Source organism: Oncorhynchus mykiss, chromosome 6 (genome assembly GCF_057628025.1).
Source record: "Oncorhynchus mykiss isolate SJ-2025 chromosome 6, ASM5762802v1, whole genome shotgun sequence".
Taxonomy (NCBI): Eukaryota; Metazoa; Chordata; class Actinopteri; order Salmoniformes; family Salmonidae; genus Oncorhynchus; species Oncorhynchus mykiss.
Window position 1 is genome coordinate 44,627,616 of NC_143027.1, and position 24,669 is coordinate 44,652,284.

Consider the following 24,669-nt stretch of genomic DNA (forward strand, 5'->3'; position numbering starts at 1 on the left):
GCTAAAAAACTTTAATGAGCAAGCCTTCCCTCATGACCTGGCCTCTAAATTGGTATAGAATCAGCTTGAGCCCCTCTGTCAAAGAAACTTGGACCTTCTTTTTTGATATCTACAGTAATATTGTTAACAAACGCCCCCATAAAAAAATGTAGAATTAAAAAACAGGTTCAGCCCCTGGTTCGACTGTGATCTTGCCATGTGTTGCTACTATGTTGTCGTCTTAGGTCTCTCTTTATGTAGTGTTGTCTCTCGTCGTGATGTGTGTTTTGTCCTGCATTTTTATTTAATGTATTTTTAGGGCCTTCCTCTGACACCGCCTGGTATAGAGGTCCTGGATGGCAGGAAGCATGGCACTAGTGATGTACTGGGTCGTACACAATACCCTCTGTAGTGCCTTGCGGTCAGAAGCAGAGCAGTTGCTATACCAGGCAGTGATGCTCTCAATGGTGCAGCTGTAGAACCTTTTGAGGATCTGAGAACCCATGCCAAATATTTTCAGTCTCCTGAGGGGGAATAGGTTTTGTTGTGCCCTCTTCACAACTGTCTTGGTGTGCTTGGACTTCTGAGTGGTTTGTTAGCCTACCTCCTTAAAAAACCTGGTTGTTTGCTTTTGCCGATTTTGTGCTCTTTCTTGGGTAGCCTACTATAGGACTAATTAATGGCAGCTAGAGGCCTGTAAGAGGGAGAACTCAAAAACCTAATGCAATTATAAGGCTGTTCAAAACAAAACATGGTTTACATTAGGGTTTGTTGATATGTTCCCCAAATCCATTCATAGTAACTCTAGTCAAAACAATTCAGCATAAACCCTCCCCTTCTCCACATGGCCTGACCCCCACTCCAAAAACAGGAAAACATCAAGGTCAGGACACAACAGAATGATATGGCAATATGACATAAATACAAAGCATGACAACAAAGACAAAAACACAGCCAGAGTCCCTAAACGGGTACTGCAGGCTAGGCCATGGCAATTCTATTGCATTCCGATTGTTTTTTTCGATTCACCACATTCTAGGCCAACGCCCTAGATGTACTGTCATGTAGTGTACCCATAGCAATAGGTCTACATGTAAAATTAATAGCCTACTACTGACTCAGTGGAGGGAGTCGCTGAGAAATTCCTTTAGAATGTATTATTGAGCAATATATCTGCTGTATACATGTCTAAACATCTAAAAAGGTCATCATGCGCCAGAATTGGATGTCAGAAGGTAGTCAAGGGGCAAAGGCCAAATCTAACATCGATGACGCTTGCCAGAAGAGTATGGTGCCTAAGCTGGTAGACTGAAATTCCTGGACTGATCTGTAAAACGTTTATGATAAGCAAGTCCTTGAAGACAGTGCATCTTGGACCTCACAAAGTGAGATCTGGCCTATAAAATAACGTTTTAAACTGCCTTCTCCCACTTGGCATGGATGGCATTTCTTCCCATTTAAAGACAGGCAAACTACAGTATGTAAGCCTACTGTGTACGTTGAGCCTCATTTACACGACTGGTATAAGTAGACCACCACCACATTATAAACTAGGTGGTTCGAGCCCTGAATACGGACTGGCTGACAGCGGTGGTATATCAGACCATATGGGGCAGCAAGTAGCCTAGTGGTTAGAGCGTTGCGCTAGTAACCGAAAGGTTGCTAGATCGAATCCCCGAGCTGACAAAGTAAAATCTGTCGTTCTGCCCCTGAACAAGGCAGTTAACCCACCGTTCCTAGGCCGTCATTGAAAATAAGAATGTGTTCTTAACTGACTTGCCTAGTTAAATAAAGGTGTAAAAAAATAAAAATGTTAGATAAATAAAAATCGTCCAAATCGGTGTCCAAAAATACAGATTTCCAATTGTTATGAAAACTTGAAATCGGCCATTCCGATTAAAATCGGTCAACCTCTAATGTGAACTTCCGACTTCAACTGTATATACAGTGAACTCCAAACGTATTGGGACAGTGACAATCAAGTTGTTGTTTTGGCTCTGTACTCCAGGACTTTGGATTTGAAATGATACAATGACTATAAGAGATCAAAGTGCAGACTGTCAGGTTTCATTTGAGGGTATTTTCATCCTTATTGGGTTAACTTTTTAGAAATCACAGCACTTTTTGTACAAGGTCCCTCCATATTAGGGGACCAAAACTGTTTAAAATTACAGCACTTTTTGTACATAGTCCATCCATTTTAGGGGAGCAAAAGTATTGGGACAAATTCACTTGTGTATTAAAGTAGTCAAAAGTTTGGTATTTGTTACCATATTCCTAGCACGCAATGTAGAGTCACAAGTTTGATGTAGTCATTGTGTGCTAGGAATATGGGACCAAATACCAAACTCTTGACTACTTTAATACACCAGTGAATTTGTCCCAATACTTTTGCTCCCCTAAAATGGATGGACTATGTACAAAAAGTGCTGTAATTTTAAACAGTTCACCCGATATGGATGAAAATACCATCAAATTAAAGCTGTATCATTTCAAACCTAAAGTGCTGAGTAGAGCCAAAACAACCTAAATTGTGCCACTGTTCCAATACCTTTGGAACTCACTGTAGTATATGCAAGATGTTTAATCCTTTTTTCCTGGCTGATGCATACGCAAGCCAGGCCAAGTCATTAACAATTACAGAATAAAAGGCAGGGCTCAGCAAAGAATTGCCACTGCAGCCGCCATTCATTCAGGGCACTTTAAAAGCTGAACTACTATATTCAGTCCTTAAAGCTGAATACTTCCATAGAGCTAATATTTGAAACGCTAATACAGTGAAATATGAATGTCTAATACACACAATAGACCGACTGGAAATGTGATTTCCCACAGTCAAAGTCCTGCAATATGCGCTAAGATGTTAATATTTGTGCAAACTCTACACAGTTCTGTCCTGTGAGAGCACATCAATAAGTTAGGCAGAACAGTGTGTAAGTATGCCCCCAATGCAATTCTAAAGTCTAATACAGCCACAGCGCAATTTCAGATTTGTTTAATATATAATTATTGTATTTTGTTGAAGTTGTATAACATTCCGACCTAGTTTAGCATCTAGTCCAAATATGGCACAATTGCACAATTTGCTCCTCCCTTCCTATAAGTAGAAACTCAAACAGGAAGTACCTGTGCTAAGGTCAAGTCAACGCTGATCTGACCAATCGGAATCCATGCTTCAAGAATCTTTTGATCACGCGGACTGGGATATATTGTGGGTAGCCTCTGAGAATCACGTCGACGAATACACGGATCCGGTGACTGAGTTCATCAGGAAGTTTTTAGGCTGTGTTGTACAAACTGACTATTAAAACATACACAAACCAGCAACTGTGGTTAGACGGCAGCATTCGTGCAAAACTGAAAGCGCAAACCACCGCATTTTACCATGGCAGGGTGACTGGGAATCTGGCCAAATACAAACAGTAGTTATAAGGCAATCAAACAGGCAAACAGGATGGAGGTGAGGGCCCTGGGAGAGTTGTGCCAGGAAAATAACCTCTCACTCAACGTCAACAAAACGAAGGAACTGATCGTGGACTTCAGGAAACAGCAGAGGGAGCACGCTCCTATCCACATTGACGGGACCACAGTGGAGAAGGTGAAAAGCTTCAAGTTTCTTGGTGTACACATCACTGACAATCTGAAATGTTCCACCCACAAAGTGTGGTGAAGAAGGCACAACAGTGCCTCTTCAACCTAAGGAGGCTGAAGAAATTTGGCTTGGCCACTGAAACCCTGACAAACTTCACAGATGCACAATTGAGAGCATGCTGGTGCGGCAACTGCACGCCCCGCAACCGCAGGGCTCTTCAGAAGGTGGTGCGGTCTGCCCAACGCATCACCGGGGGCAAAATACCTGCCTTCCAGGACACCTGGAACATCAGACTGTTAAATAGCCATCAGTTAGGTGCAGGGTTTCATAACCGGGTGGAAGCTTAGAGGCTGCTGCCCTATATACATGGACTTGGAATCACTGGCCACTTTAATAATGGAACACCAGTCACCTTAATAATGTTTAAATAATGTTTACATACTGCGTTACTCATCTCATGTGTATATACTGTATTCTATTCTACTGTACTTTAGTCAATGCCACTCCGACATTGCTTGATCTAATATTTATACATTTCTTAATTCCATTCTTTCACTTTTAGATGTGTGTATTGTTGTGAATCGTTTTTAGATACTACAGCACTGTTAGATACTACTAGGGCTGCACATTTTGGGGAGTATTCAGAGGCGGAAACTTTCCGTGGGAATTAACAGAAATATGACAATTAATACCATTTAAAAATGTAGATGTTTTTTGCATTGGATATATTTACCATATAATATGAGGCAGAAACAAACTTTATACCTTATCATAAGTAGACATAATTGCAAATTATTAAATCCTTCCAATAGAAATAAAAAACTATTCAGTGTTGAAATTAACTCATTTAATTAAAGTTAACTCTTTACATGGGATGATTTCACTGAACAACAAAAGAATGATCCATCACATCTCCAAAAACATTTTCAACATACATCTGTAAAATGATAATCTAGAAACTAAAGCTTTGGTTGTCTTCCTCTCAGGCTTCAATGTCTTCTCCCTGGACCTCCTGAATGTCCACCTCTTGAATATCAGACTCTGAGGCCTCAACTTCACTGGCACTTTCCAACCTTGTTGAGGATAGCTCGTTGTCAGGCTCAAAAAAGCCTTAAATTTGTCCGGGTGGCCTCCAATTTTTTCAACCTTTGTATTGATCAGCCTGTTGCACGCTTTGGTGTACGTGTTCCCAAACAAGGACCAGTTGCGCTCTGAGGCGGCTGATGTTGGTGGGATTTGGAGGATGATGGAGGGAACCGGGGAAAGAGATCCACAAAGTCCCTTCCACCAGGTGGCTGATGAGATATGTTGGAACGACTGCCATATTGCATCTCCATTCCAAAGCCCTTGCTTGGAAGTGTACTTCACCAGACTGCCAAGAACCTTGCCCTCATCCAGGCCAAGGTGGCGAGACACGGTAGTGATGACACCATAGGCCTTGTTGATCTCTACACCAGACAGGATGCTCTTGCCAGCATACTTGGGGTCCAACATGTATGCTGCGGCGTGTATGGGCTTTCAGGCAGAAGTCTTCACGCTTTTGGATGCATTTCAGAACTGCAGTTTCCTCTGCTTGGAGCAACAGTGAAGTGGGTAGGACAGTACGGATTTCCTCTCTTACATCTGCAAGCAGAGTCTGAACATCAGACAGGATGGCATTGTCTACCTCAATCTGTGCAATGGCTGCTGCTATAGGTTTCAGGAGTTTCAGGCTGCTTACTACCCTCTCCCAAAATGCATCATCCAGGAGAATCCTCTTGATGGTGCTGTCCATTACGGCAGACTGTGATATTGCCATTTCTTGGAGACTCCTTCCCCTCCAGGAGACTGTCAAACATGATAACAACACCACCACAACGGGTGTTGCTGGACAGCTCTTATTCTTCTCACTTTGCTTGGTGAGGTAGATTGCTGCTATAACTTCATGACCCTTCACATACCTAACCATTTCCTTGGCTCTCTTGTAGAGCGTATCCATGTTTTCAGTGCCATGATGTCCTTGAGGAGCAGAGTCAATGCATGAGCAGCACAGCCAATGGGTGTGATGTGAGGGTAGGACTCCTCCACTTTAGACCAAGCGGCCTTCATGTTCGCAGCATTGTCTGTCACCAGCGCAAATACCTTCTGTGGTCCAAGGGCATTGATGACAGCCTTCAGCTCATCTGCAACATAGAGAACGGTGTGTCTGTTGTCCCTTGTGTGTGTGCTCTTGTAGAATACTGGTTGAGGGGTGGAGATGAAGTTAATCATTCCCTGCCCACAAACACTCGGCCACCCATCAGAGATGATTGCAATGCAGTCTGCTTTCTCTATGATTTGCTTGACCTTCACTTGAACTCTGTTGAACTCCGCAACCAGCAAATGAGTAGATAAAGCATATCTGGTTGGAGGGGTGTATGCTGGGCGAAGAACATTCAGAAATGTCTTCAATACACATTGCCTGTGAGCATCAGAGGTGAACTAGTTGCATACACAGGTCGAGCAAAACATTCATCAGAATTTCTCTGACTACGTTCCTCCATTGAGTCAAAAAAATCTCTGGATTCCTGGAAGACCATGAGCTGTTGCTATCGATAAGGTATCAGATTCATCATTTTCACCTCAAATAGAAATAGAGGGACTTTTGTCAGAGGATGCTTGTTGTGAATGCTGAGGGAACTTTATGCACTTCGCCAGATGATTCTGCATCTTTGTTGCATTCTTCGCATATGATTTGGCACAGTATTTGCAAATGTACACAGCTTTTCCTTCTACATTAGCTGCAGTTAAATGTCTCAACACATCAGAGAGTGCCCGTGGCATTTTCCTGTAAAGATTAGGAAAAAAAATGTAAATAAAAAAAAAATACAAATCTATGTACAGATAAATAGTTAAGCAGTTAGGTTAAACAACTCCTTTGTAAGATAAATGTTTTAAATGAAACATGTATGGAAACAGGTGAATTAACACTCAGTTAGCAGGCACATGTAAGCTAAAACACACATCGTAGCAAAAACAAATTAGCAGAAATTGTTAACATGTCAGAAATTATTTAAACACACTTTGCTGTAGGCTACTATTTACTAGTTAACAAAAAAATAATGTGTCATAAAATATATTCACCCCACCCAGTATTGTAAAAATTAATAATACAAATATTGTAAAAACTTACCAGAAAGCTAGTAGTCCTTGGCTCAGACAGTGTGGTAGTGTGGGCTCAATAGCATCTCATTAGTGTGCAAGATCTTGAGAATCAGCTCTACATGTGATGGAAGAATGCACTGTGCATGCAGAGGGTTGCAATTTCATTGAATTAAGGATAGTTTAACCAAAATATGCCACAAGACCAAGAATTGCCTTGTGTATCCCACAAAAAGGTTCACTGTTATAAACTAACTTTTTAGATGAATTTAAGCAAAATTACCAAAATTCCCAGGCTTAATTTCCCATGGAAAATTTCAGGAAATTTACCGGAAAGTTTCCGACCCTTTGCAACCCTAGATACTACTGCACTGTTAGAGCGAGGAACACAAGCTTTTCGCTACACCCACAATAACATCTGCTAAATATGTGTATGTGACCAATACAATTGTATTTGCATACGTTTGAGTCACTTTCAAATGGGGACTTTTATTTTGAAGGCGAACAACAATTGCACTCTTGTGGCTAAACCTTATTGTTGCCATCTCCACACAGGTCCAAGCTAGAATGTCTGCCATTACCTCTCGAAAACTCTAGGCGGCATTTTGCTTTCTCCCTACAGTTCTCAGCCATTACCTTAGCCCAGGACTGCCTGATGTGAACTACAATCCTGCCGTTGTGTCTTAACATTTTGAAACGTTAATTATCGCATGTGAAAAGGCTTTCGAAACATATGGCCCTCATCTTTAATTTGCAATAAAGAATCCTTAAAAAAAAAAAAAAGATAAACTTCTACAGTAGTGTAACACATATCTATCTATACAGCTATGGATGCCTCATTCCGATTAAACTATAGTACGCTTCCAGTTAAGTTCACACACAGGTGTTAGGACCCTCTTGTCTTCTATAAACAAGCGCTGTAACATGGAAGGAGATATGGCCAGGTGGGATCACTAATCCTTTCAAGGTGTGTATAAATTATAACTTTAAAAAACATATATCGCTGATATGAAAGATAAGGTCCTTATGTTTGCAAAACCGTACCGCAAGCCATGTATATGAATGTTCAGACTGAGCGTCAAGGATCACGAAACGTATCCTACAGAAGACGCCTTCTTCCAATGACCCTTATGTTTAATGTAGCCTAATGGCACATAGTCCTGATCATGGGCTGCTAGTCTGCCATCAACAGCAACCTGGCAATGTTTTTTTTAATTATTATACTTTTTTTGTACGTTTTGGGATCGCGGACGGCTTCAAATGAACAGATCTCTTAACACAAATAATCTTACCTTGTTCTTTTCCGCAGAAATATGAGTTTAATCAGTGGGTGAGTGAAATTCACCAACCCATTTTTGCAAATGCTGGTCACTCGCAGTCTGTGATCCAAAATGTGCAAATCCATGGTTCTGAATAGCGCAATCCTGCCTGAATCTGTCTAGAAAACCATTCAGTTCCAGGCACGATCCAATAAAAAGTTGATGAATTAATGTTGACTGTGTTATTTCATTCCCTTGGATTACAAACGCCCGCAGTTTAGTTGGGACTGTGTCTTGCATCAGTCAGTCACCGATACAGAGAAAAACATGCTACGCAATCCGACTCCACTCAACTACTCTATATTCAAATAAAAGACACGGCCTCATATAATAACACGCCCCCTGGTCTTAAAGCTACAGAGGAAGCTAATATATTATAAAATGAATAAACGTGACAGATATAAAATAGGCCTATCTGATATTCATAGTAGCCTATTTATCACATCCATAACCCCAAAACATTTGCAATTCTAGAACAGTGAACAGTGCTTGCAACTTCGGGTCTGCATGCCCCAGTATCTGTGTGTTTGAGATGAGTGAGATGGAAGCTCCGATTCAAACTTCCATTAGACAGCTCTCCATTCGACAGCTCTGCAAGCATTACAATGTCAAAATATGTTCTTCACTCAACAAATATTGAGTTTCACTGAACTTTCATTTACTCCCGTTACCTCTGATGTATTTCCAAAAAAGGTCTAAATAAAAATGCACACACAACCATAAAAATGCCTTTTTGGCACTTCCAATGTATGTTGTTGTTGTAGACTTCCAGCCTGTGTGTGGCAGCAATGAGTGATTGGAAGTGCTGAATAGGCATTTTTTTTGGTTGCTTCTACATTTTTATTTACACCTTTTTTGGACGTACACACAGGCCTTAACGGGAGCAAATGAAGATTATTGCTCAGCGAAACTCCATATTCTGTGAGTGACAAACGTATTTTGGCATTATAAAGTTTGCATAGCTGTTTAAAGGGAGTTTGAATCAGAGCTTGATGGGCATTAGAGAGGAGGCATCTCATATCCACATCTCCAATGCACAGATACTGGGGCAGGGTCTGCAATACCATCACTGCAAAAGCATGTTTCCATATACAGTGCCTTGCGAAAGTATTCGGCCCCCTTGAACTTTGCGACCTTTTGCCACATTTCAGGCTTCAAACATAAAGATATAAAACTGTATTTTTTTGTGAAGAATCAACAACAAGTGGGACACAATCATGAAGTGGAACGACATTTATTGGATATTTCAAACTTTTTTAACAAATCAAAAACTGAAAAATTGGGCGTGCAAAATTATTCAGCCCCTTTACTTTCAGTGCAGCAAACTCTCTCCAGAAGTTCAGTGAGGATCTCTGAATGATCCAATGTTGACCTAAATGTCTAATGATGATAAATACAATCCACCTGTGTGTAATCAAGTCTCCGTATAAATGCACCTGCACTGTGATAGTCTCAGAGGTCCGTCAAAAGCGCAGAGAGCATCATGAAGAACAAGGAACACACCAGGCAGGTCCGAGATACTGTTGTGAAGAAGTTTAAAGCCGGATTTGGATACAAAAAGATTTCCCAAGCTTTAAACATCCCAGGGAGCACTGAGCAAGCGATAATATTGAAATGGAAGGGGTATCAGACCACTGCAAATCTACCAAGACCTGGCCGTCCCTCTAAACTTTCAGCTCATACAAGGAGAAGACTGATCAGAGATGCAGCCAAGAGGCCCATGATCACTCTGGATGAACTGCAGAGATCTACAGCTGAGGTGGGAGACTCTGTCCATAGGACAACAATCAGTCGTATATTGCACAAATCTGGCCTTTATGGAAGAGTGGCAAGAAGAAAGCCATTTCTTAAAGATATCCATAAAACGTGTCGTTTAAAGTTTGCCACAAGCCACCTGGGAGACACACCAAACATGTGGAAGAAGGTGCTCTGGTCAGATGAAACCAAAATTGAACTTTTTGGCAACAATGCAAAACGTTATGTTTGGCGTAAAAGCAACACAGCTGAACACACCATCCACACTGTCAAACATGGGCCTGCTTTTCTTCAGCAGAGACAGGGAAGATGGTTAAAATTGATGGGAAGATGGATGGAGCCAAATACAGGACCATTCTGGAAGAAAACCTGATGGAGTCTGCAAAAGACCTGAGACTGGGACGGAGATTTGTCTTCCAACAAGACAATGATCCAAAACATAAAGCAAAATCTACAATGGAATGGTTCAAAAATAAACATATCCAGGTGTTAGAATGGCCAAGTCAAAGTCCAGACCTGAATCCAATCGAGAATCTGTGGAAAGAACTGAAAACTGCTGTTCACAAATGCTCTCCATCCAACCTCACTGAGCTCGAGCTGTTTTGCAAGGAGGAATGGGAAAAAATGTCAGTCTCTCGATGTGCAAAACTGATAGAGACATACCCCAAGCGACTTACAGCTGTAATCGCAGCAAAAGGTGGCGCTACAAAGTATTAACTTAAGGGGGCTGAATAATTTTGCACGCCCAATTTTTCAGTTTTTGATTTGTTAAAAAAGTTTGAAATATCCAATAAATGTCGTTCCACTTCATGATTGTGTCCCACTTGTTGTTGATTCTTCACAAAAAAATACAGTTTTATATCTTTATGTTTGAAGCCTGAAATGTGGTCGCAAAGTTCAAGGGGGCCGAATACTTTCGCAAGGCACTGTATTTAATAAATTCACTGGTCAAATAATATGCATAACAAATGTTGATCAATAGATGAACATGAAATAATTAATCACAAGACAAAACACACAATCAATAAAAACATATTAGATAACCTCTAATAATCCATGTTCAAATGGGCTCGTAGTAATGGCTGGAATTTTATGAATGGAATAGTATCAAACACATGGAAACCACGTTTGACTCTGTTCCATTTATTCCATTACAGCCATTACAAAGAGCATGTCCTCCTACAGCAGCAAATGTGGCGAGTGTGAAAGTGTGTGTGTGTACAGTGCCTTCAGAAAGTATTCATACCCCTTGACTTAACATCAAGCTATGTCTGTCTTTACAAGACACTTGTAGCCTATACTCTATGTCAAGACAAAGTATTACATGATCATGAAATAAAAGGGTCTGAAATGATGATCAGTCAGTCACAGTCTGATCTGAAGCATGCATTTATTTCTGGTCTATCCTAACTAGGGTTGCAAAGGGAGGGTATATTACTGGAAACTTTATAAGTTTACCAGTAAATTGACATCATTTTGGTAACTTTCTATGAATATATGGAATCTTATCAGATGGCATCTAGTGGCCTTTTTGCGTACTTCAAATTATCACATATGTTGTAATTATCTCTGGCCCTCTGTGGCCTTATCACATGTAATATATACAGTATATAAAGCAATCTAATAAGATTATTTTAAAATTTAAAATTTGAATGACAAAGCTATAAAACATCACAATTTGGTGAATATCACTGGTGTTTAATATGAGGGTTTCAGCATGAAATGTCCTTTATTTGTTTTATACACTTTTATTGATTTTACTATGTCCGTATGTCTTTGTTGTAAATGTTTTGGGGCCAAACTAGTGGCAGAGTTATAGATAACATAATGCCATTATTGATTAGATGCTTTTTTTCATGAATTAGGCTATTTTCTCTTGAACCATATGGTCTATCTACTAGAAATGAATGGACAATATGGACACAGATAAACATTGTTATACTATATATGAATACATTTTATTAAAAGTTATTAAAATACAATACAAAGTAACCATAGACTGCCATAGATTACCTAGATCATGTAAACTTTGGTAAATTACCGGTAGCTTTGCAACCCTAATCCTAACAGACGGAAGCAATTTACATGTATGCCCTACATGACTAACATTAATACTAACTAACTGCCCACAAGCCTGTCATTCCAACAGAAGTTAGCCAGCTAACTAGCTACTAGCTAGTAGTCAGCTAGCCACTGCTAGCGGTCATTAGCTACCTTTAGCCCGGACAACTCTCGCCAGTCTGCACAGCGCGACTCAAACCAGAGCAAATCAGACTTATTGTTCTCCATATCTCCGGATTCCTACCGCAAGCTCTGAACCTTTCCCCCCCCCCACCTTGACCACCGCAGCTAGCTAGCTGCTATCCAAGTGGCTACTCTCTGTCCTGAAGCAAGAACCAATTAGCCTGGAGCTAGCCTTGCTAGGCCCATCTGCAAGGCCCATCTCCTGGCTAGCCGTAGAGGTCCATCAGCCACTCCTTGGGCTTCAATACCTATTTTGCAGACTGGCATGGAACCTCACTGACCAATCACGACTGGACTACCGACGTGATTCTCAACTGGCTCCTCCATCACGACGTCCCCCGAATGCCCATCTGCTAGCCGCGGCCCGCTAGCTGGCCCGCTAGCTGTCTAGACCACATCGGACTGTTAGCTTAAGAGGCCCATCGGACAAATTCTTTGGCCACTATACCTATTTTGCCAACTGGCCTGGTTTACCACACGGAGCCCTGCTGATCCGTCTGCTGACGTAACAGCACGAGGGGGCCACAACAGACTTTCTTCCGTCGCGACATCCCTCAAAGGCCCTTCTGCTAGCTTGCTAGCCCCGGCCCGCTAGCTGCCTGAAGCCACTCACTGGACTCCTATGAACACTCGGCTACGCATGCCTCTCCCTAACGTCAACATGCCTTGTCCATTGCTGTTTTGGTTAGTAATTATTGCCTTATTTCACTGTAGAGCCTCTAGCCCTGCTCAATACGCCTTAGTTAACACTGTAGTTCCACCTCCCACACATGCGGTGACATCACCTGATTTAAATTATATTTCTAGAGACAATATCTCTTTCAACGTCACCCTATGCACAGGTTTACTCCCACTGTATTCACATCCTACCATACTCCTGTCTGTATATTATGCCTTGAATCTATTCTACCGTGCCCAGAAATCTGCTCCTTTTACTCTCTGTTCTGAAAGTACTAGATGACCAGTTCTTTTAGCCTTTAGCCGTACCCTTACTCTACTCCTCCTCTGTTCATCTGGTGATGTGGAGGTTAATTCAGGCCCTGCAGTGCCTAGCTCCACTCCCATTCCCCAGGCGATCTCATTTGTTGACTTCTGTAAAAGAAAAAGCCTTGGATTCATGCATGTTAACATTAGAAGCCTCCTCCCTAAGTTTGTTTTATTCACTGCCCTTGCACTCTCTGCCAACCCGGATGTCCTAGTCGTGACTGAATCCTGGCTTGGAAAGACCACCAAAAACGCTGAAATTTCCATCCCTAACTATAACATTTTCCAACAAGATAGAACTGCCAAAGGTGGTGGAGTTACAATCTACTGGAGAGATAGCCTGCAGAGTTCTGTCTTACTATCCAGGTCTGTGCCCAAACAATTTAAGCTTCTACTTATAAAAATCCACCTCTCCAGAAACAAGTCTCTTACCGTTGCCGCTTGGAATAGACCACATTCTGCCCCCAGCTGTGCCCTGGACACCATATGTGAATTGATTGCCCCCCATCTATCTTCAGAGCTTGTGCTGCTAGGTGACCTAAACTGGGACATGCTTAACACCCCGGCCATCCTACAATCTAAGCTTGAGCACAATCTCACACAAATTATCAATGAACCCACCAGGTACAACCCCAAATCCGTAAACACGGGCACGCTCATAGATATCATCCTAACCAATCTGCCCTCCAAATACACCTCTGCTGTCTTCAACCAGGATCTCAGTGATCACTACCTCATTTCCTGCGTCCATAATGGGTCTGCGGTCAAGCGACCACCCCTCATCACTGTCAAACGCTCCCTAAAACACTTCAGCGAGCAGGCCTTTCTAATCGACCTGGCCCGGGTATCCTGGAAGGATATTGATCTCATTCCGTCAGTAGAGGACGCCTGATTGTTCTTTAAAAGTGCTTCCCTCACCATCCTAAATAAGCATGCCCCATTCCAAAAATGTAGAACCAGGAATAGATATAGCCCTTGGTTCAGACCAGACTGCCCTTGACCAGCACAAAAACATCCTGTGGCATACTGCATTAGCATCGAATAGTTGCGATATGCAACTTTTCAGGGAAGTTAGGAACCAAAATACACAGGCAGTTAGGAAAGGAAAGGCTAGCTTTTTCAAACAGAAATTTACATCCTGTAGTACTAACTCCAAAATGTTCTGGGACACTGTAAAGTCCATGGAGAATAAGAGCATCTCCTCCCAGCTGCCCAATACACTGATGCTACCGAAACACCGTCACCACCGATAAATCTGCGATAATTGATAATTTCAACAAGCATTTTTCTACAGCTGGCCATGCTTTCCAATTGGCTACCCCTACCCCGGTCAACAGCCCTGTAACCCTCACTGCAACTTGCCCAAGCCTACCCCATTTCTCCTTCAACCAAATCCAGATAGCTGATGTTCTGAAAGAGCTGCAAAACCTGGACCCCAACAAATCAGCAGGGCTAGACAATCTGCATCCTCTCTTCCTAAAATTATCCGCCAAAATAGTTGCAACCCCTATTACTAGCTTGTTCAACCTCTTTCGTATTGTCGAATATCCCCAAAGATTGGAAAGCTGCCGCGGTCATCCCCCTATTCAAAAGAGGGAGACACTCTAGACCCAAACTGCTACAGACCTATATCTATCCTATCCTGCCTTTCTAAGGTCTTCGGAAGCCAAGATAACAAACAGTTCACCGACCATTTCGAATCCTACCATACCTGGTCATGGGTGCACCTCAGCCACACTCAAGGTCCTAAACGATATCATAACCACCATTGATAAGAGACAATACTGTGCAGCTGTGTTTATCAACCTGGCCAAGGCTTTCGACTCTGTCAATCCCCACATTCTTATCGGCAGACTCAACAGCCTTGGTTTCTCAAATGACTGCCTAGCCTGGTTCACCAACTACTTCTCTGACAGAGTTCAGTGTGTCAAATCAGAGGGCCTGATGTCTGGACCTCTGTCAGTCTATATGGGGGTGCCACAGGGTTCAATCCTCGGGCCGACTCTTTTCTCTGTATACATCAATGATGTCGCTCTTGCTGCTGGTGATTCTCTGATCCATCTCTACGCAGACGACACCATTCTGTATACTTCTGGCCCTTCTTTGGACACTGTGTTAACTAACCTCCAGACGAGCTTCAATGCCATACAACTCTCCTTCCATGGCCTCCAACTGCTCTTAAATGCAAGCCAAACTAAATGCATGCTCTTCAACCGATCGCTGCCCACACCTACCCACCCGTCCAGCATCACTACTCTGGACGGTTCTGACCTAGAATATGTGGACAACTACAAATACCTAGGTGTCTGGTTAGACTGTAAACTCTCCTTTCGGACTTACATTAAGCATCTCCAATCCAAAATGAAATCTAGATTCGGCTTCCTATTTCGCAACAAAGCATCCTTCATTCATGCTGCCAAACATACCCTAGTAAAACTGACTATCCTACCGATCAAAATAGCCTCCAACACTCAACTCAGCAAATTGGATGAAGTCTATCACAGTGCCATCCGTTTTGTCACCAAAGCCCCATATACTACCCACCACTGCGACCTGTATTCTCTCGTTGGCTGGCACTCTCTTCATATCCCTCGCCAAACCCACTGGCTCCAGGTCATCTATAAGACGTTGCTAGGTAAGCCCCACCTTATCTCAGCTCACTGATCACCATAGCAGCACCCACCCACAGCACGCGCTCCAGCAGGTACATTTCACTGGTCACCCCCAAAGCCAATTCCTCCTTTGGACGCCTTTCCTTCCAGTTCTCTGCTGCCAATGACTGGAACTAAATGCTAAATTCACTGAAGCTGGAGACTCATATCTCCCTCACTAGCTTTAAGCACCAGCTGTCAGAGCAGCTCACAGATCACTGCATCTGTACATAACCAACCTGTAAATAGCCCATCCAACTACCTCATCACCATATTGTTATTTATATAATTTATTTTGCTCCTTTGCACCCCAGTACCACTACTTGCACACTCATCTTCTGCACATCTATCACCCCATTGTTAAATTTGCCATACTGTAATAATTTCGCCACTATGGCCGATTTATTGCCTCACCCCCCTTATCCTATCTCATTTGCACACACTGTATATAGACTTTCTCATTGTATTATTGACTGTATGTTTGTTTATTCCATGTGTAACTCTATGTTGTTGTTTGTGTCTTTGCTTTATCTTGGCCAGGTCGCAGTTGTAAATGGGAACTTGTTCTCAACTAGCCTACCTGGTTAACTAAAGGTGAAATAAAAAAATAAAAAATTCTGAGGTGTGTGTGTGTGTGTTCTCTCCTACCTGTGAAATACACACTAGAATCCCATCCCTCCTTCAGCAAGAAAGTTTTTGGTATCATCTCTGGACTGGAGGTCTTTATAAACTGAAGAGATTAACTAATGACAGAGATATTAGTACACATGGATAAGTATGAACATATCTGTCAGTAGTTTTGATAACTCAATGTCATGAAAAAGCACAGCATATTTTCTCATATTTTATGTGAAAATGTGAGTCCATTGCTTCATCAACCATCTACAGTAAATAAGAAAAGTAGTCCAGCTATGTGCACAATCTTTTCTTTTAAATTGATTTGATATATTATATACATTGCCATTACCATCATCAGCCTGCCTACTCACCCCACAGATGATGAACTTCATACAGGTCTCCTACCTGTGAGAAGAACCCTCCAACTGCCTCGTCATTCTCCTGTCTGTATTTGATCGCCCGTGCCTTAGCAAGATTATTCATAAATACAGTTAATATTGGACAAATTTGACATTCTAGTGAAACATTTACTGGTTAGTTATTGTGTACATAAATTACATGCATTTTGATAAACTGCACCTGTATTTCAAACAAAGAGTAGTTGAGGTCTCATCAAAGTCTTACCAGTGATTCCCTCATTCGATCATTGTTCCAGGCTTAAAAAGAGACACACAACAATGACATCATTAGAGATGATGATACTAAAGTATGAAGACAGACAGAGATTTGAACTTCATAACCACCTGTGGCCTTTGCACACTGAATGCAACAGCATCAGATTCACACACCATACTCATTGACAGTCAGGATGAATCCTCTGCAATCCAAACACACAGTGCTGTAAACAATAGAGTGTGAGGCAGGCCTACATTCTCATTACATACACAGTTAAGTCAGACCTGTGGGTTTTGTTTGAAGATAGATGTTTATCTTCTTGGGTATGTTCTCTATGACCATAGATTGTATATGTCTCTGGATCTCCTCGGGTATAATCATGTTTCATGTCTCTGGAGGAACTAGGGACTAATGTTCTAGATAGAATGAAACATTATTACAAAGGGTAGTGACTTACCTTAAGTTTGTATGAGCTCATTTTGTATATTTGGTTCATGCCAGGACTTACCTTGAGTTTGAATGAATGTATGTTTAAAATGTTCTGTCCCGGTCTGGGTGATGGCTCATTCCAGAAACAGAACTCTAAGAGAAGCTGGTTCTGCATGAGACCAGCAAATGATCCTCTCCTTCTGGAACTCCAGATACTCCTTCAAACAGTTACATAATGTTTGAGATTTAGGAATTAGTCTACCAAAGTTTCCACTTCGGCCAGTCGAACAATGCTTTTTACAGAAATCACTGCCTGGTCTTATAGACTAGACATAACATAGTCAATGAAAATACAGGACAGTCAAATTAGGGGAAAGGGGGGCACCTAGTCAGTTGTCCAACTGAATGTATTCAAATGTGTCTTCCGCATTTAACTCAACCCCTCTAGTATGACGTGTTAAGTTTGGTATGGTTACATAAGAAATAAGGTTACTGGTCGTATGACACGAACGTCTAGCAACCCAAAAGTTCTGTGTTCGATACTCATCACGGACAACTTTAGCAATTTAGCTAATTAGCAACTACTTACTGCTTTTTAGCTATTCTGAAACTACTTAGCATGTTAACAAACCCTTTCCCTAACCTTAACCGCCAGCCTAAGTAATGTTAGCCACCTAGCCATCTAACTTAGCTAACATTAGCCACAACAAATTGGAATTCATAACATATCATATGTATTGCAAATTCGTAACATATTGAACGAATTGCAATTTGTAACATATCAGGCAACTTGTAATTCGTAACATATCATACAAATTGTCATTCATAACATATACGAAATCGATGATGGACATCCACAAATTAATACATACCATACCAAACATTACATCTAACTAATTTGAGTTTCCCGGATTTGAATTTACTATGGTAGGTGTCCAGGTTGTAAAACAATGACAGGATACTCTTACAAAAAGTTAGATTTGATATAACTTGATATGTATTTTGAATGATACATTGTGATATTGGTTTATCCAAATACAATGATTTGTCCATGTTAAAATATATTTTTTAAACCCCTACTTGATTATTGTTCAATTTGGTTAAGCGTCCAATGCAGGGTAGCCTGCTGAATACCGCATAGGTGCACTGTAACAACAAACCAGCAGGTGTCACTGTTGCATTGGCCAAACTATTTAGACCAAGCTAGACTAGAGAGAAAGTTGAGTGTCATCATTGTACAAGAGGTCCGCCTATCGCCACGAAAAGGTATGTGATAACCATTCATATTAGATCAGGGTTAACATAAGATAACTTTCGGTTACATATTAAAAGAAAAACATTGAATAATGTTAAGATAAGGGTTTCATGAGATTTCACTGCCTCGTTTGAAATTGCACTGACACCTGAATTGACTGTTTCTGTCACTACTTACCCGCTTGGTCTTGGTCCCCGTACCAGGTATTCCAGCTCCCCACCACCTCACAGGAATAGTCCTGGTCTAAGTGGAGCTTGCTCTGCACCTCAGCCCTGAGTTCACAGGAAAAGGTAAAAAGACACAATATCCACAGATAGCGGGATATGTCTGTATCACCCTCTACTGTGAAGTCAAGTCAGTGAAAGATATATGAATGGCCAAGAGAGGAGTCAGTTAGCATTTACAGCACACAGGAGAATAAACTAAAAATGAAAGATGAATCTTATATCCCTGCAGACACTCAGTCTTGACATTGTGAACTGAGAGAGAAAGGAACAGAATTACAGTGGGTGGACATTAGGCTAGAAAAAAAATGATATCACATACTCATCAGCTTCCTCTGTACAGTATTTTATTGGACTAATATGTTATTGCCTCTGCAATCATTTTAAATTGACTATTTTAGGATCATCATCTTTCCAACCCAATTTCCCTGGTGTAATTCCAATGTCAAGTTGAACAAAGCTACTGACAGACACTGGTCAGTGCACAAACTAACAAAGATACTTGCAACTGTAGGCCTTTCTGAGACAATCAACAATCAACAAATAATGGCTGAAAAAGAACAAAATGAATGTAAAATGAGAAGTAGAAATGAAAAATACATTTTTGTCATGTAATTACACATTTTCGCTTTATTTAGCCATGTTGATGCTGCAATTATTTTCCTGTAGGTCCCTCTGTGAAATATGCATTAAATTAGAATAATAATTTCACTGAGCCGTATGATGAAATGTCAAACAGAGGCTATGCTGTGCACTAAGGCAAATTGAATCCAATTCAGTATAATTTGCTGTACAAATTAGGTTATGTTTGACCCTGAATCGCCCCTCTAGAGCAGTGGTTCCCAAACGGTGTGGTGTGCACCTACAGTGGGCATGGGTGTCCCCCCCCCCAAAAAAAAAAATTCAAATAAAAAATAATATTGTATTTAAAAAAAAAATTGGAACTCATTCCGGCTTTCAACTTTTTACTCTTGAAAGCTGTAATAGTAGAATTTATACATTTATTTTATTTCATCTTTATTTATTAACCAGGTAGGCCAGTTCTCAAGTTCTCATTTACAATTGTGACCTGGCCAAGATAAAGCAAAGCAGTGCGACAAAAACAACAACACAGAATTACACATGGGATAAACAAACATACAGTCAATAACACAATAGAAAAATCTGTATACAGTGTGTGCAAAATGAAGCAAGGAGGTAAGGCAATAAGTAGGCCAATAGTGGTGAAGTAATTACAGTATAGCAATTTACACTGGAGTGATATGTGCAGATGAGGATGTGTAAGTAGAGAATACTGGTGTGCAAAAGAGCAGAAAAAAGAAAAAAATATGGGGATGAGGTATATATTTGGTTGGATGGGCTATTTACAGATGGGCTGTGTACAGCTGCAGCGATCGGTAAGCTGCTCTGACACCTGACGCTTAAAGTTAGTGAGGGAGATATGTCTCCAGCTTCAATAATTTCTGCAATTCGTTCCAGTCATTGGCAGCAGAGAACTGAAAGGAAAGGCGGCCAAAGAAGGTGTTGGCCTGGGGTGTACCAGTGAAATATACCTGCTGGAGCGTGTGCTACGGGTGGGTGTTGCTATGGTGACCAATGAGCTGAGATAAGGCGGGGCTTTACCTAGCAGATTTGTAGATGACCTGGAGCCAGTGGGTTTGGCGGCGAATATGTAGCGAACCAGCAAACAAGAGCATGCAGGTCGCAGTGGTGGGTAGTATATGGGGTTTTGGTGACAAAACGGATGGCACTGTGATAGACTGTATCCAATTTGCTGAGTGGAGTGTTGGAGGCTATTTTGTAAATGACATCGCCGAAGTCAAGGATCGGTAGGATTGTCAGTTTTACAAGGGTATGTTTGGCAGCATGAGTGAAGGAGGCTTTGTTGTGAAAAAGGAAGCCGATTCTAGATTCAACTTTGGATTGGAGTTTGTGCATAACATTTGAGAGAAATAATATTTTTGTGCATTTGGAACATTTCTGGGATCTATTATTTCAGCTCATGAAACATGGGACCAACACTTTACATGTTGCATTTCTATTTTTGTTCAGTCAAGCTGTTTTACCCCCCCCCCCCCCCTCCCCTAAATTACCCACACAAAATTGCTCTAATCCACTGCACTGCTATTGTACTTGTACTGTACCCTCTCATTCCTTGTTCTTAATTATTAGATTCAATATTGCCTACACATTCAATAGACCATTATTTGTTGGACACTGAGCACCCTTATAATTAGGTTCCGATTCAAAGTTGGTACAATAATTGTGGTTCTGTTCATAACCTCAAAGTATTTCGTTGCACTTTGTAAGATTTACGTAACATGTAAGCATTTCAAACTTCCAAATTCCAAGTAAAGTTTCCCTTTACCTTATGACCTGCAACTTGACAGCTAGCCTGCGATCATGGGTCTCAGTCTGGCGTCTTCCGTACAGGGGAGTTTTGTTAACCTTTCAATGCATTGAGCTAAATCAGGGTCAGACAGGGTGATTATTGGTATTGTTAAACAAATCTATTTTGAAACAAAACTATACACCTCACACACATTGTTAAATGTTTTTAATCATCTTTATTAATTATAAACTTATGAAAAATATTAATAACATTTCAACCATGAGGCCAAAGAATGCAGTCATTGACTGCAGGAAAGGGCTATGAGCCCCGATGCTCGGTCTGATCATGAACACGCATCGCTTGCGATACCTTTTTGGAAGCATAAGGACCTTATCTTTAATATCAGCGATAAATAATTTAAAAAAAACAAAAGGTTAAATTGATACACACCTTTTATTAGGGTTAGTGTTCCCACACTGTCATATCTCCATGTTACAACGCATGTTTACGGAAGACAGACAGAAGACTGATGGACCACCTGTGCTAATTAGCTATCTATCATGCTCCGAACACCTGTGTGTAATGGAAGAAGGCCGCTATTGCTGATCAAAATGTTTTTTTTGTGCTTCCTAACCAATGATGTGTTGTCTAGACCTACAGTGGGATTTCAGGAGAGTCAAAGAATTCTTCAGAATTATTTTTAAAAATTCGGCCTAGTCCAAAAAATGTAATATCTTGCGTGCGGACTAGCCTACACTCTAAAAAGAAAAGGCTCCTGGAGAGTCCTTTAGGGGTTCTTCAAATTGAAACTATGGGGGAACCCCTAGAAGTTCTTTGAAGAACCCTTTTTAATGGCTCCTCAAAGAACATTTTGAAGAACCTTTTGGGGTACATTTTTGAACTACCCTGGTTATTATTATTATTAGTAGTAGTAATATGCATAACAATAACAACAATAACACATCATTTTAGTTCTCAGTGTTTATTATGATTTTAGTAGCAAAGCACAATTAACAAAAAAAATGAGGTAAACTCCAAGCAGAGCCCAAAGTCCATTGGGTATATCCTCTGGCATGTTGATGTTGATGGGTTGATGTTCTCCGCATCCATATCCAGAATGATTTTGCAGTGCATGGTGATCGAACAGGTTTCCTGTTATATTCAGAGGTCTGGTAGGGAGAGGGTGAAGTCTGTGAATTAAAAAAATTGTAATTATACAGATGATTAACAAAACATGCACATGACAGAATTCATACATTTGATTTTTGTGGTGAATGTGACTAAAAAAGCAAAACTGTTTTGATCATGGTTTTCATACACATACCTTGTCCATAATGAAGAGGCCTATGGGATATTCATTGTAGGTAAGGAAGCAGGATGGTAAATGTGATCTACATAACATACCAATACCAGTTGACAAACCTGTGTATGCCTCCTTCTCTGAATACATGCAGACACAGACACAAAAGTGAGCAGTTCAGTCTTCTGCACGCAATACAGCTAGCCTTAACATATTGTTATAGCCTGCATATTCTTACCTCTTTGTTGACTGATATCCATTGAATTGTGTCCATTTTCTGTTTTCGAAAGATTGGCACAAATATGAACAGATAGATGGTATCATCATCATCATGAAACAATATCAATGTAGATCATATAAGGGACACAACTTACCTTAAATTGAGGAGACCTTTACATTTTTCAGTTAAGTGCCTGCACCTGCTGTTCTCTCAAATTGAAATGTTTCATTTGGGCAGATAGGTTCCTGCAAGAACCCCCACCAACTAAGGAGGTTCCTCAATGAACCCCACCTCCTTTTCAGAGCTAGGAACCCTAAGAAGAATCCTTGTTGAACCTCAAATTATGAGAATATACCTGTTTGACAGATGAAATTAGGCTATCGGCTGCTATACAGTATACAGTATATACATAGATTTAAACAAGTCAAAGGATGTGCCATGGGAGCTTCCTACACGGGTTTGTACTTAGGTAAATGGGAAAATGATTTCATTTAGGATCCCTCTAAAAAAAAAAACTGTTATTTGACTGGATTATATATGTGGGGATGCTATATTGATGATGTTTGACTGTTCTGGTCCGGCTCAGAAGATGAACTTATTTCCTTCCACCAATACCTTAACAGCATTAACCCTAACATCAAACTAACTACGTAGTACAGCAATCATAACATTCATTTTCTGGACCTTGACATCAGTAAAAATGACAAAGGTTGTTTACACACAATCTTTAGGAAGCCTACAGATGGCAGACAGCTTTCACCCCAAAAGGCTAAAAGAGAACATTCCATAAGGCCAATTGCAAAGAATCTGCAGAATTTGCGATCAGGAAACAGACTACAGTGTTAAATCTGCTGAATTGGAGAATTGCTTCTTGAATCAAGGCTATAGCGCTCAGGTCCTGAAAGATGCAGGTACAAGGGCCGGATGACTTGACAGACAGAACTTGTTGCGAAGGGGAGTGCCTTGTGATACATCAGAGAGAGTTTACTTTGTTACAAAATATATCTCTGAAGCAGAGAACATTACAAAAATCATTAAAATAATTGGGGAATCATCCAAAGTGATACGCTACTATGCAAAGTCTTCCCAAAGCCACCAGTCATAAGCTTTAAGAGATGTCTTACCCTAAGTGACAAATTAGTCCACAGCTATATTCCTGGTGACTCTTAGAAAACTTGTCCAGACCACAAACCCAGGGGCTCTTTTAAATGCAACCATTGCAGAAATATTGCACAGGAAAAGTATTTTGTTGACACAGCTTCTAAAACGGAGTATCAAATCAAGCATTTCATTAACTACAAAACCACTCATGTCATCTACAGATTGGAATGTCCACAGTGCAAGGTGTTCTACATTGGACGGACAAAGAGATGCCTTCAAGACCGCTTAGCGGAACACAAGTAGGCCATACGGGGAGGCAACGAAGACTAACCTATGCCAAGGCACTACAAGTCCTTACACCATGGCAACCCTGCCTCCCTACAAGCTATGGGTATTGATCATGTTCCGGCCTCAATTAGAAAAGGGGACCGTCTTAAACAGCTAAACCAGAGGGAATGTTTTGGGATTTAAAAACTACAGGCCACGAATTACCCTGGTTTAAATTAAGATATTGATTTCTCACCTTTCTTGTACGGTCGTGAGAGGCCCCTTTGCTGTCATCTAGTGGACATATTGCTCTATTGCCCTCAGGTATGTTTAGACTGCGGCGGTCCATATTTGCTGTGATCTAGTGTACTATAAAATTGATGGCTCTCCTATTGTTACCACATTGCCCAGTCATATTCAAGGTTAGAACTACTTTTATAGGGGTCGGTGCTTCTAGCATTGATTTGCATTTTGATAACATATCTACAGTATTTCACTTTTTTCTATGTACAGTATTGCTTACTAGGTGTTGTCCTATGAATTCTGTAATCACTCCGTCTTCAAATCAGGGTTGATTGGAAAAAGCTGTTCAAAAGAGGACATTGACAAAGGCCATGCAGCCAAAATGCATCTGAGTTTTTAATCTTTGTTTCCATTGAACATG

The 24,669-nt window shown here is 40.9% G+C and overlaps 1 protein-coding gene and 1 pseudogene across 4 annotated transcripts in view; both read right to left on the minus strand.

Moving 5' to 3' along the window:
* Positions 1–8,329, minus strand: part of LOC110526015 (cytosolic arginine sensor for mTORC1 subunit 1) — a 27,781-nt gene extending 19,452 nt beyond the window's left edge. The window contains exon 1 of one of the 4 annotated variants that reach the window (XR_016496685.1): positions 7,984–8,314. Coding sequence is in view for 1 of the 4 variants with exons in the window: in XM_021606592.3 (XP_021462267.2) it covers positions 7,984–8,096 (113 nt within the window). In the remaining 3 variants the exon portion in view is untranslated. Of the gene's footprint in view, positions 1–7,983 lie in introns of all 4 variants that reach the window. The other 3 variants (XR_016496686.1, XM_021606592.3, XM_090237977.1) reach the window with 3 other exon arrangements.
* A 7,841-nt stretch (positions 8,330–16,170) lies between these two features.
* LOC110526901 (protein NipSnap homolog 1-like) lies at positions 16,171–24,299 on the minus strand (annotated as a pseudogene).
* Positions 24,300–24,669: the final 370 nt, after the last annotated feature.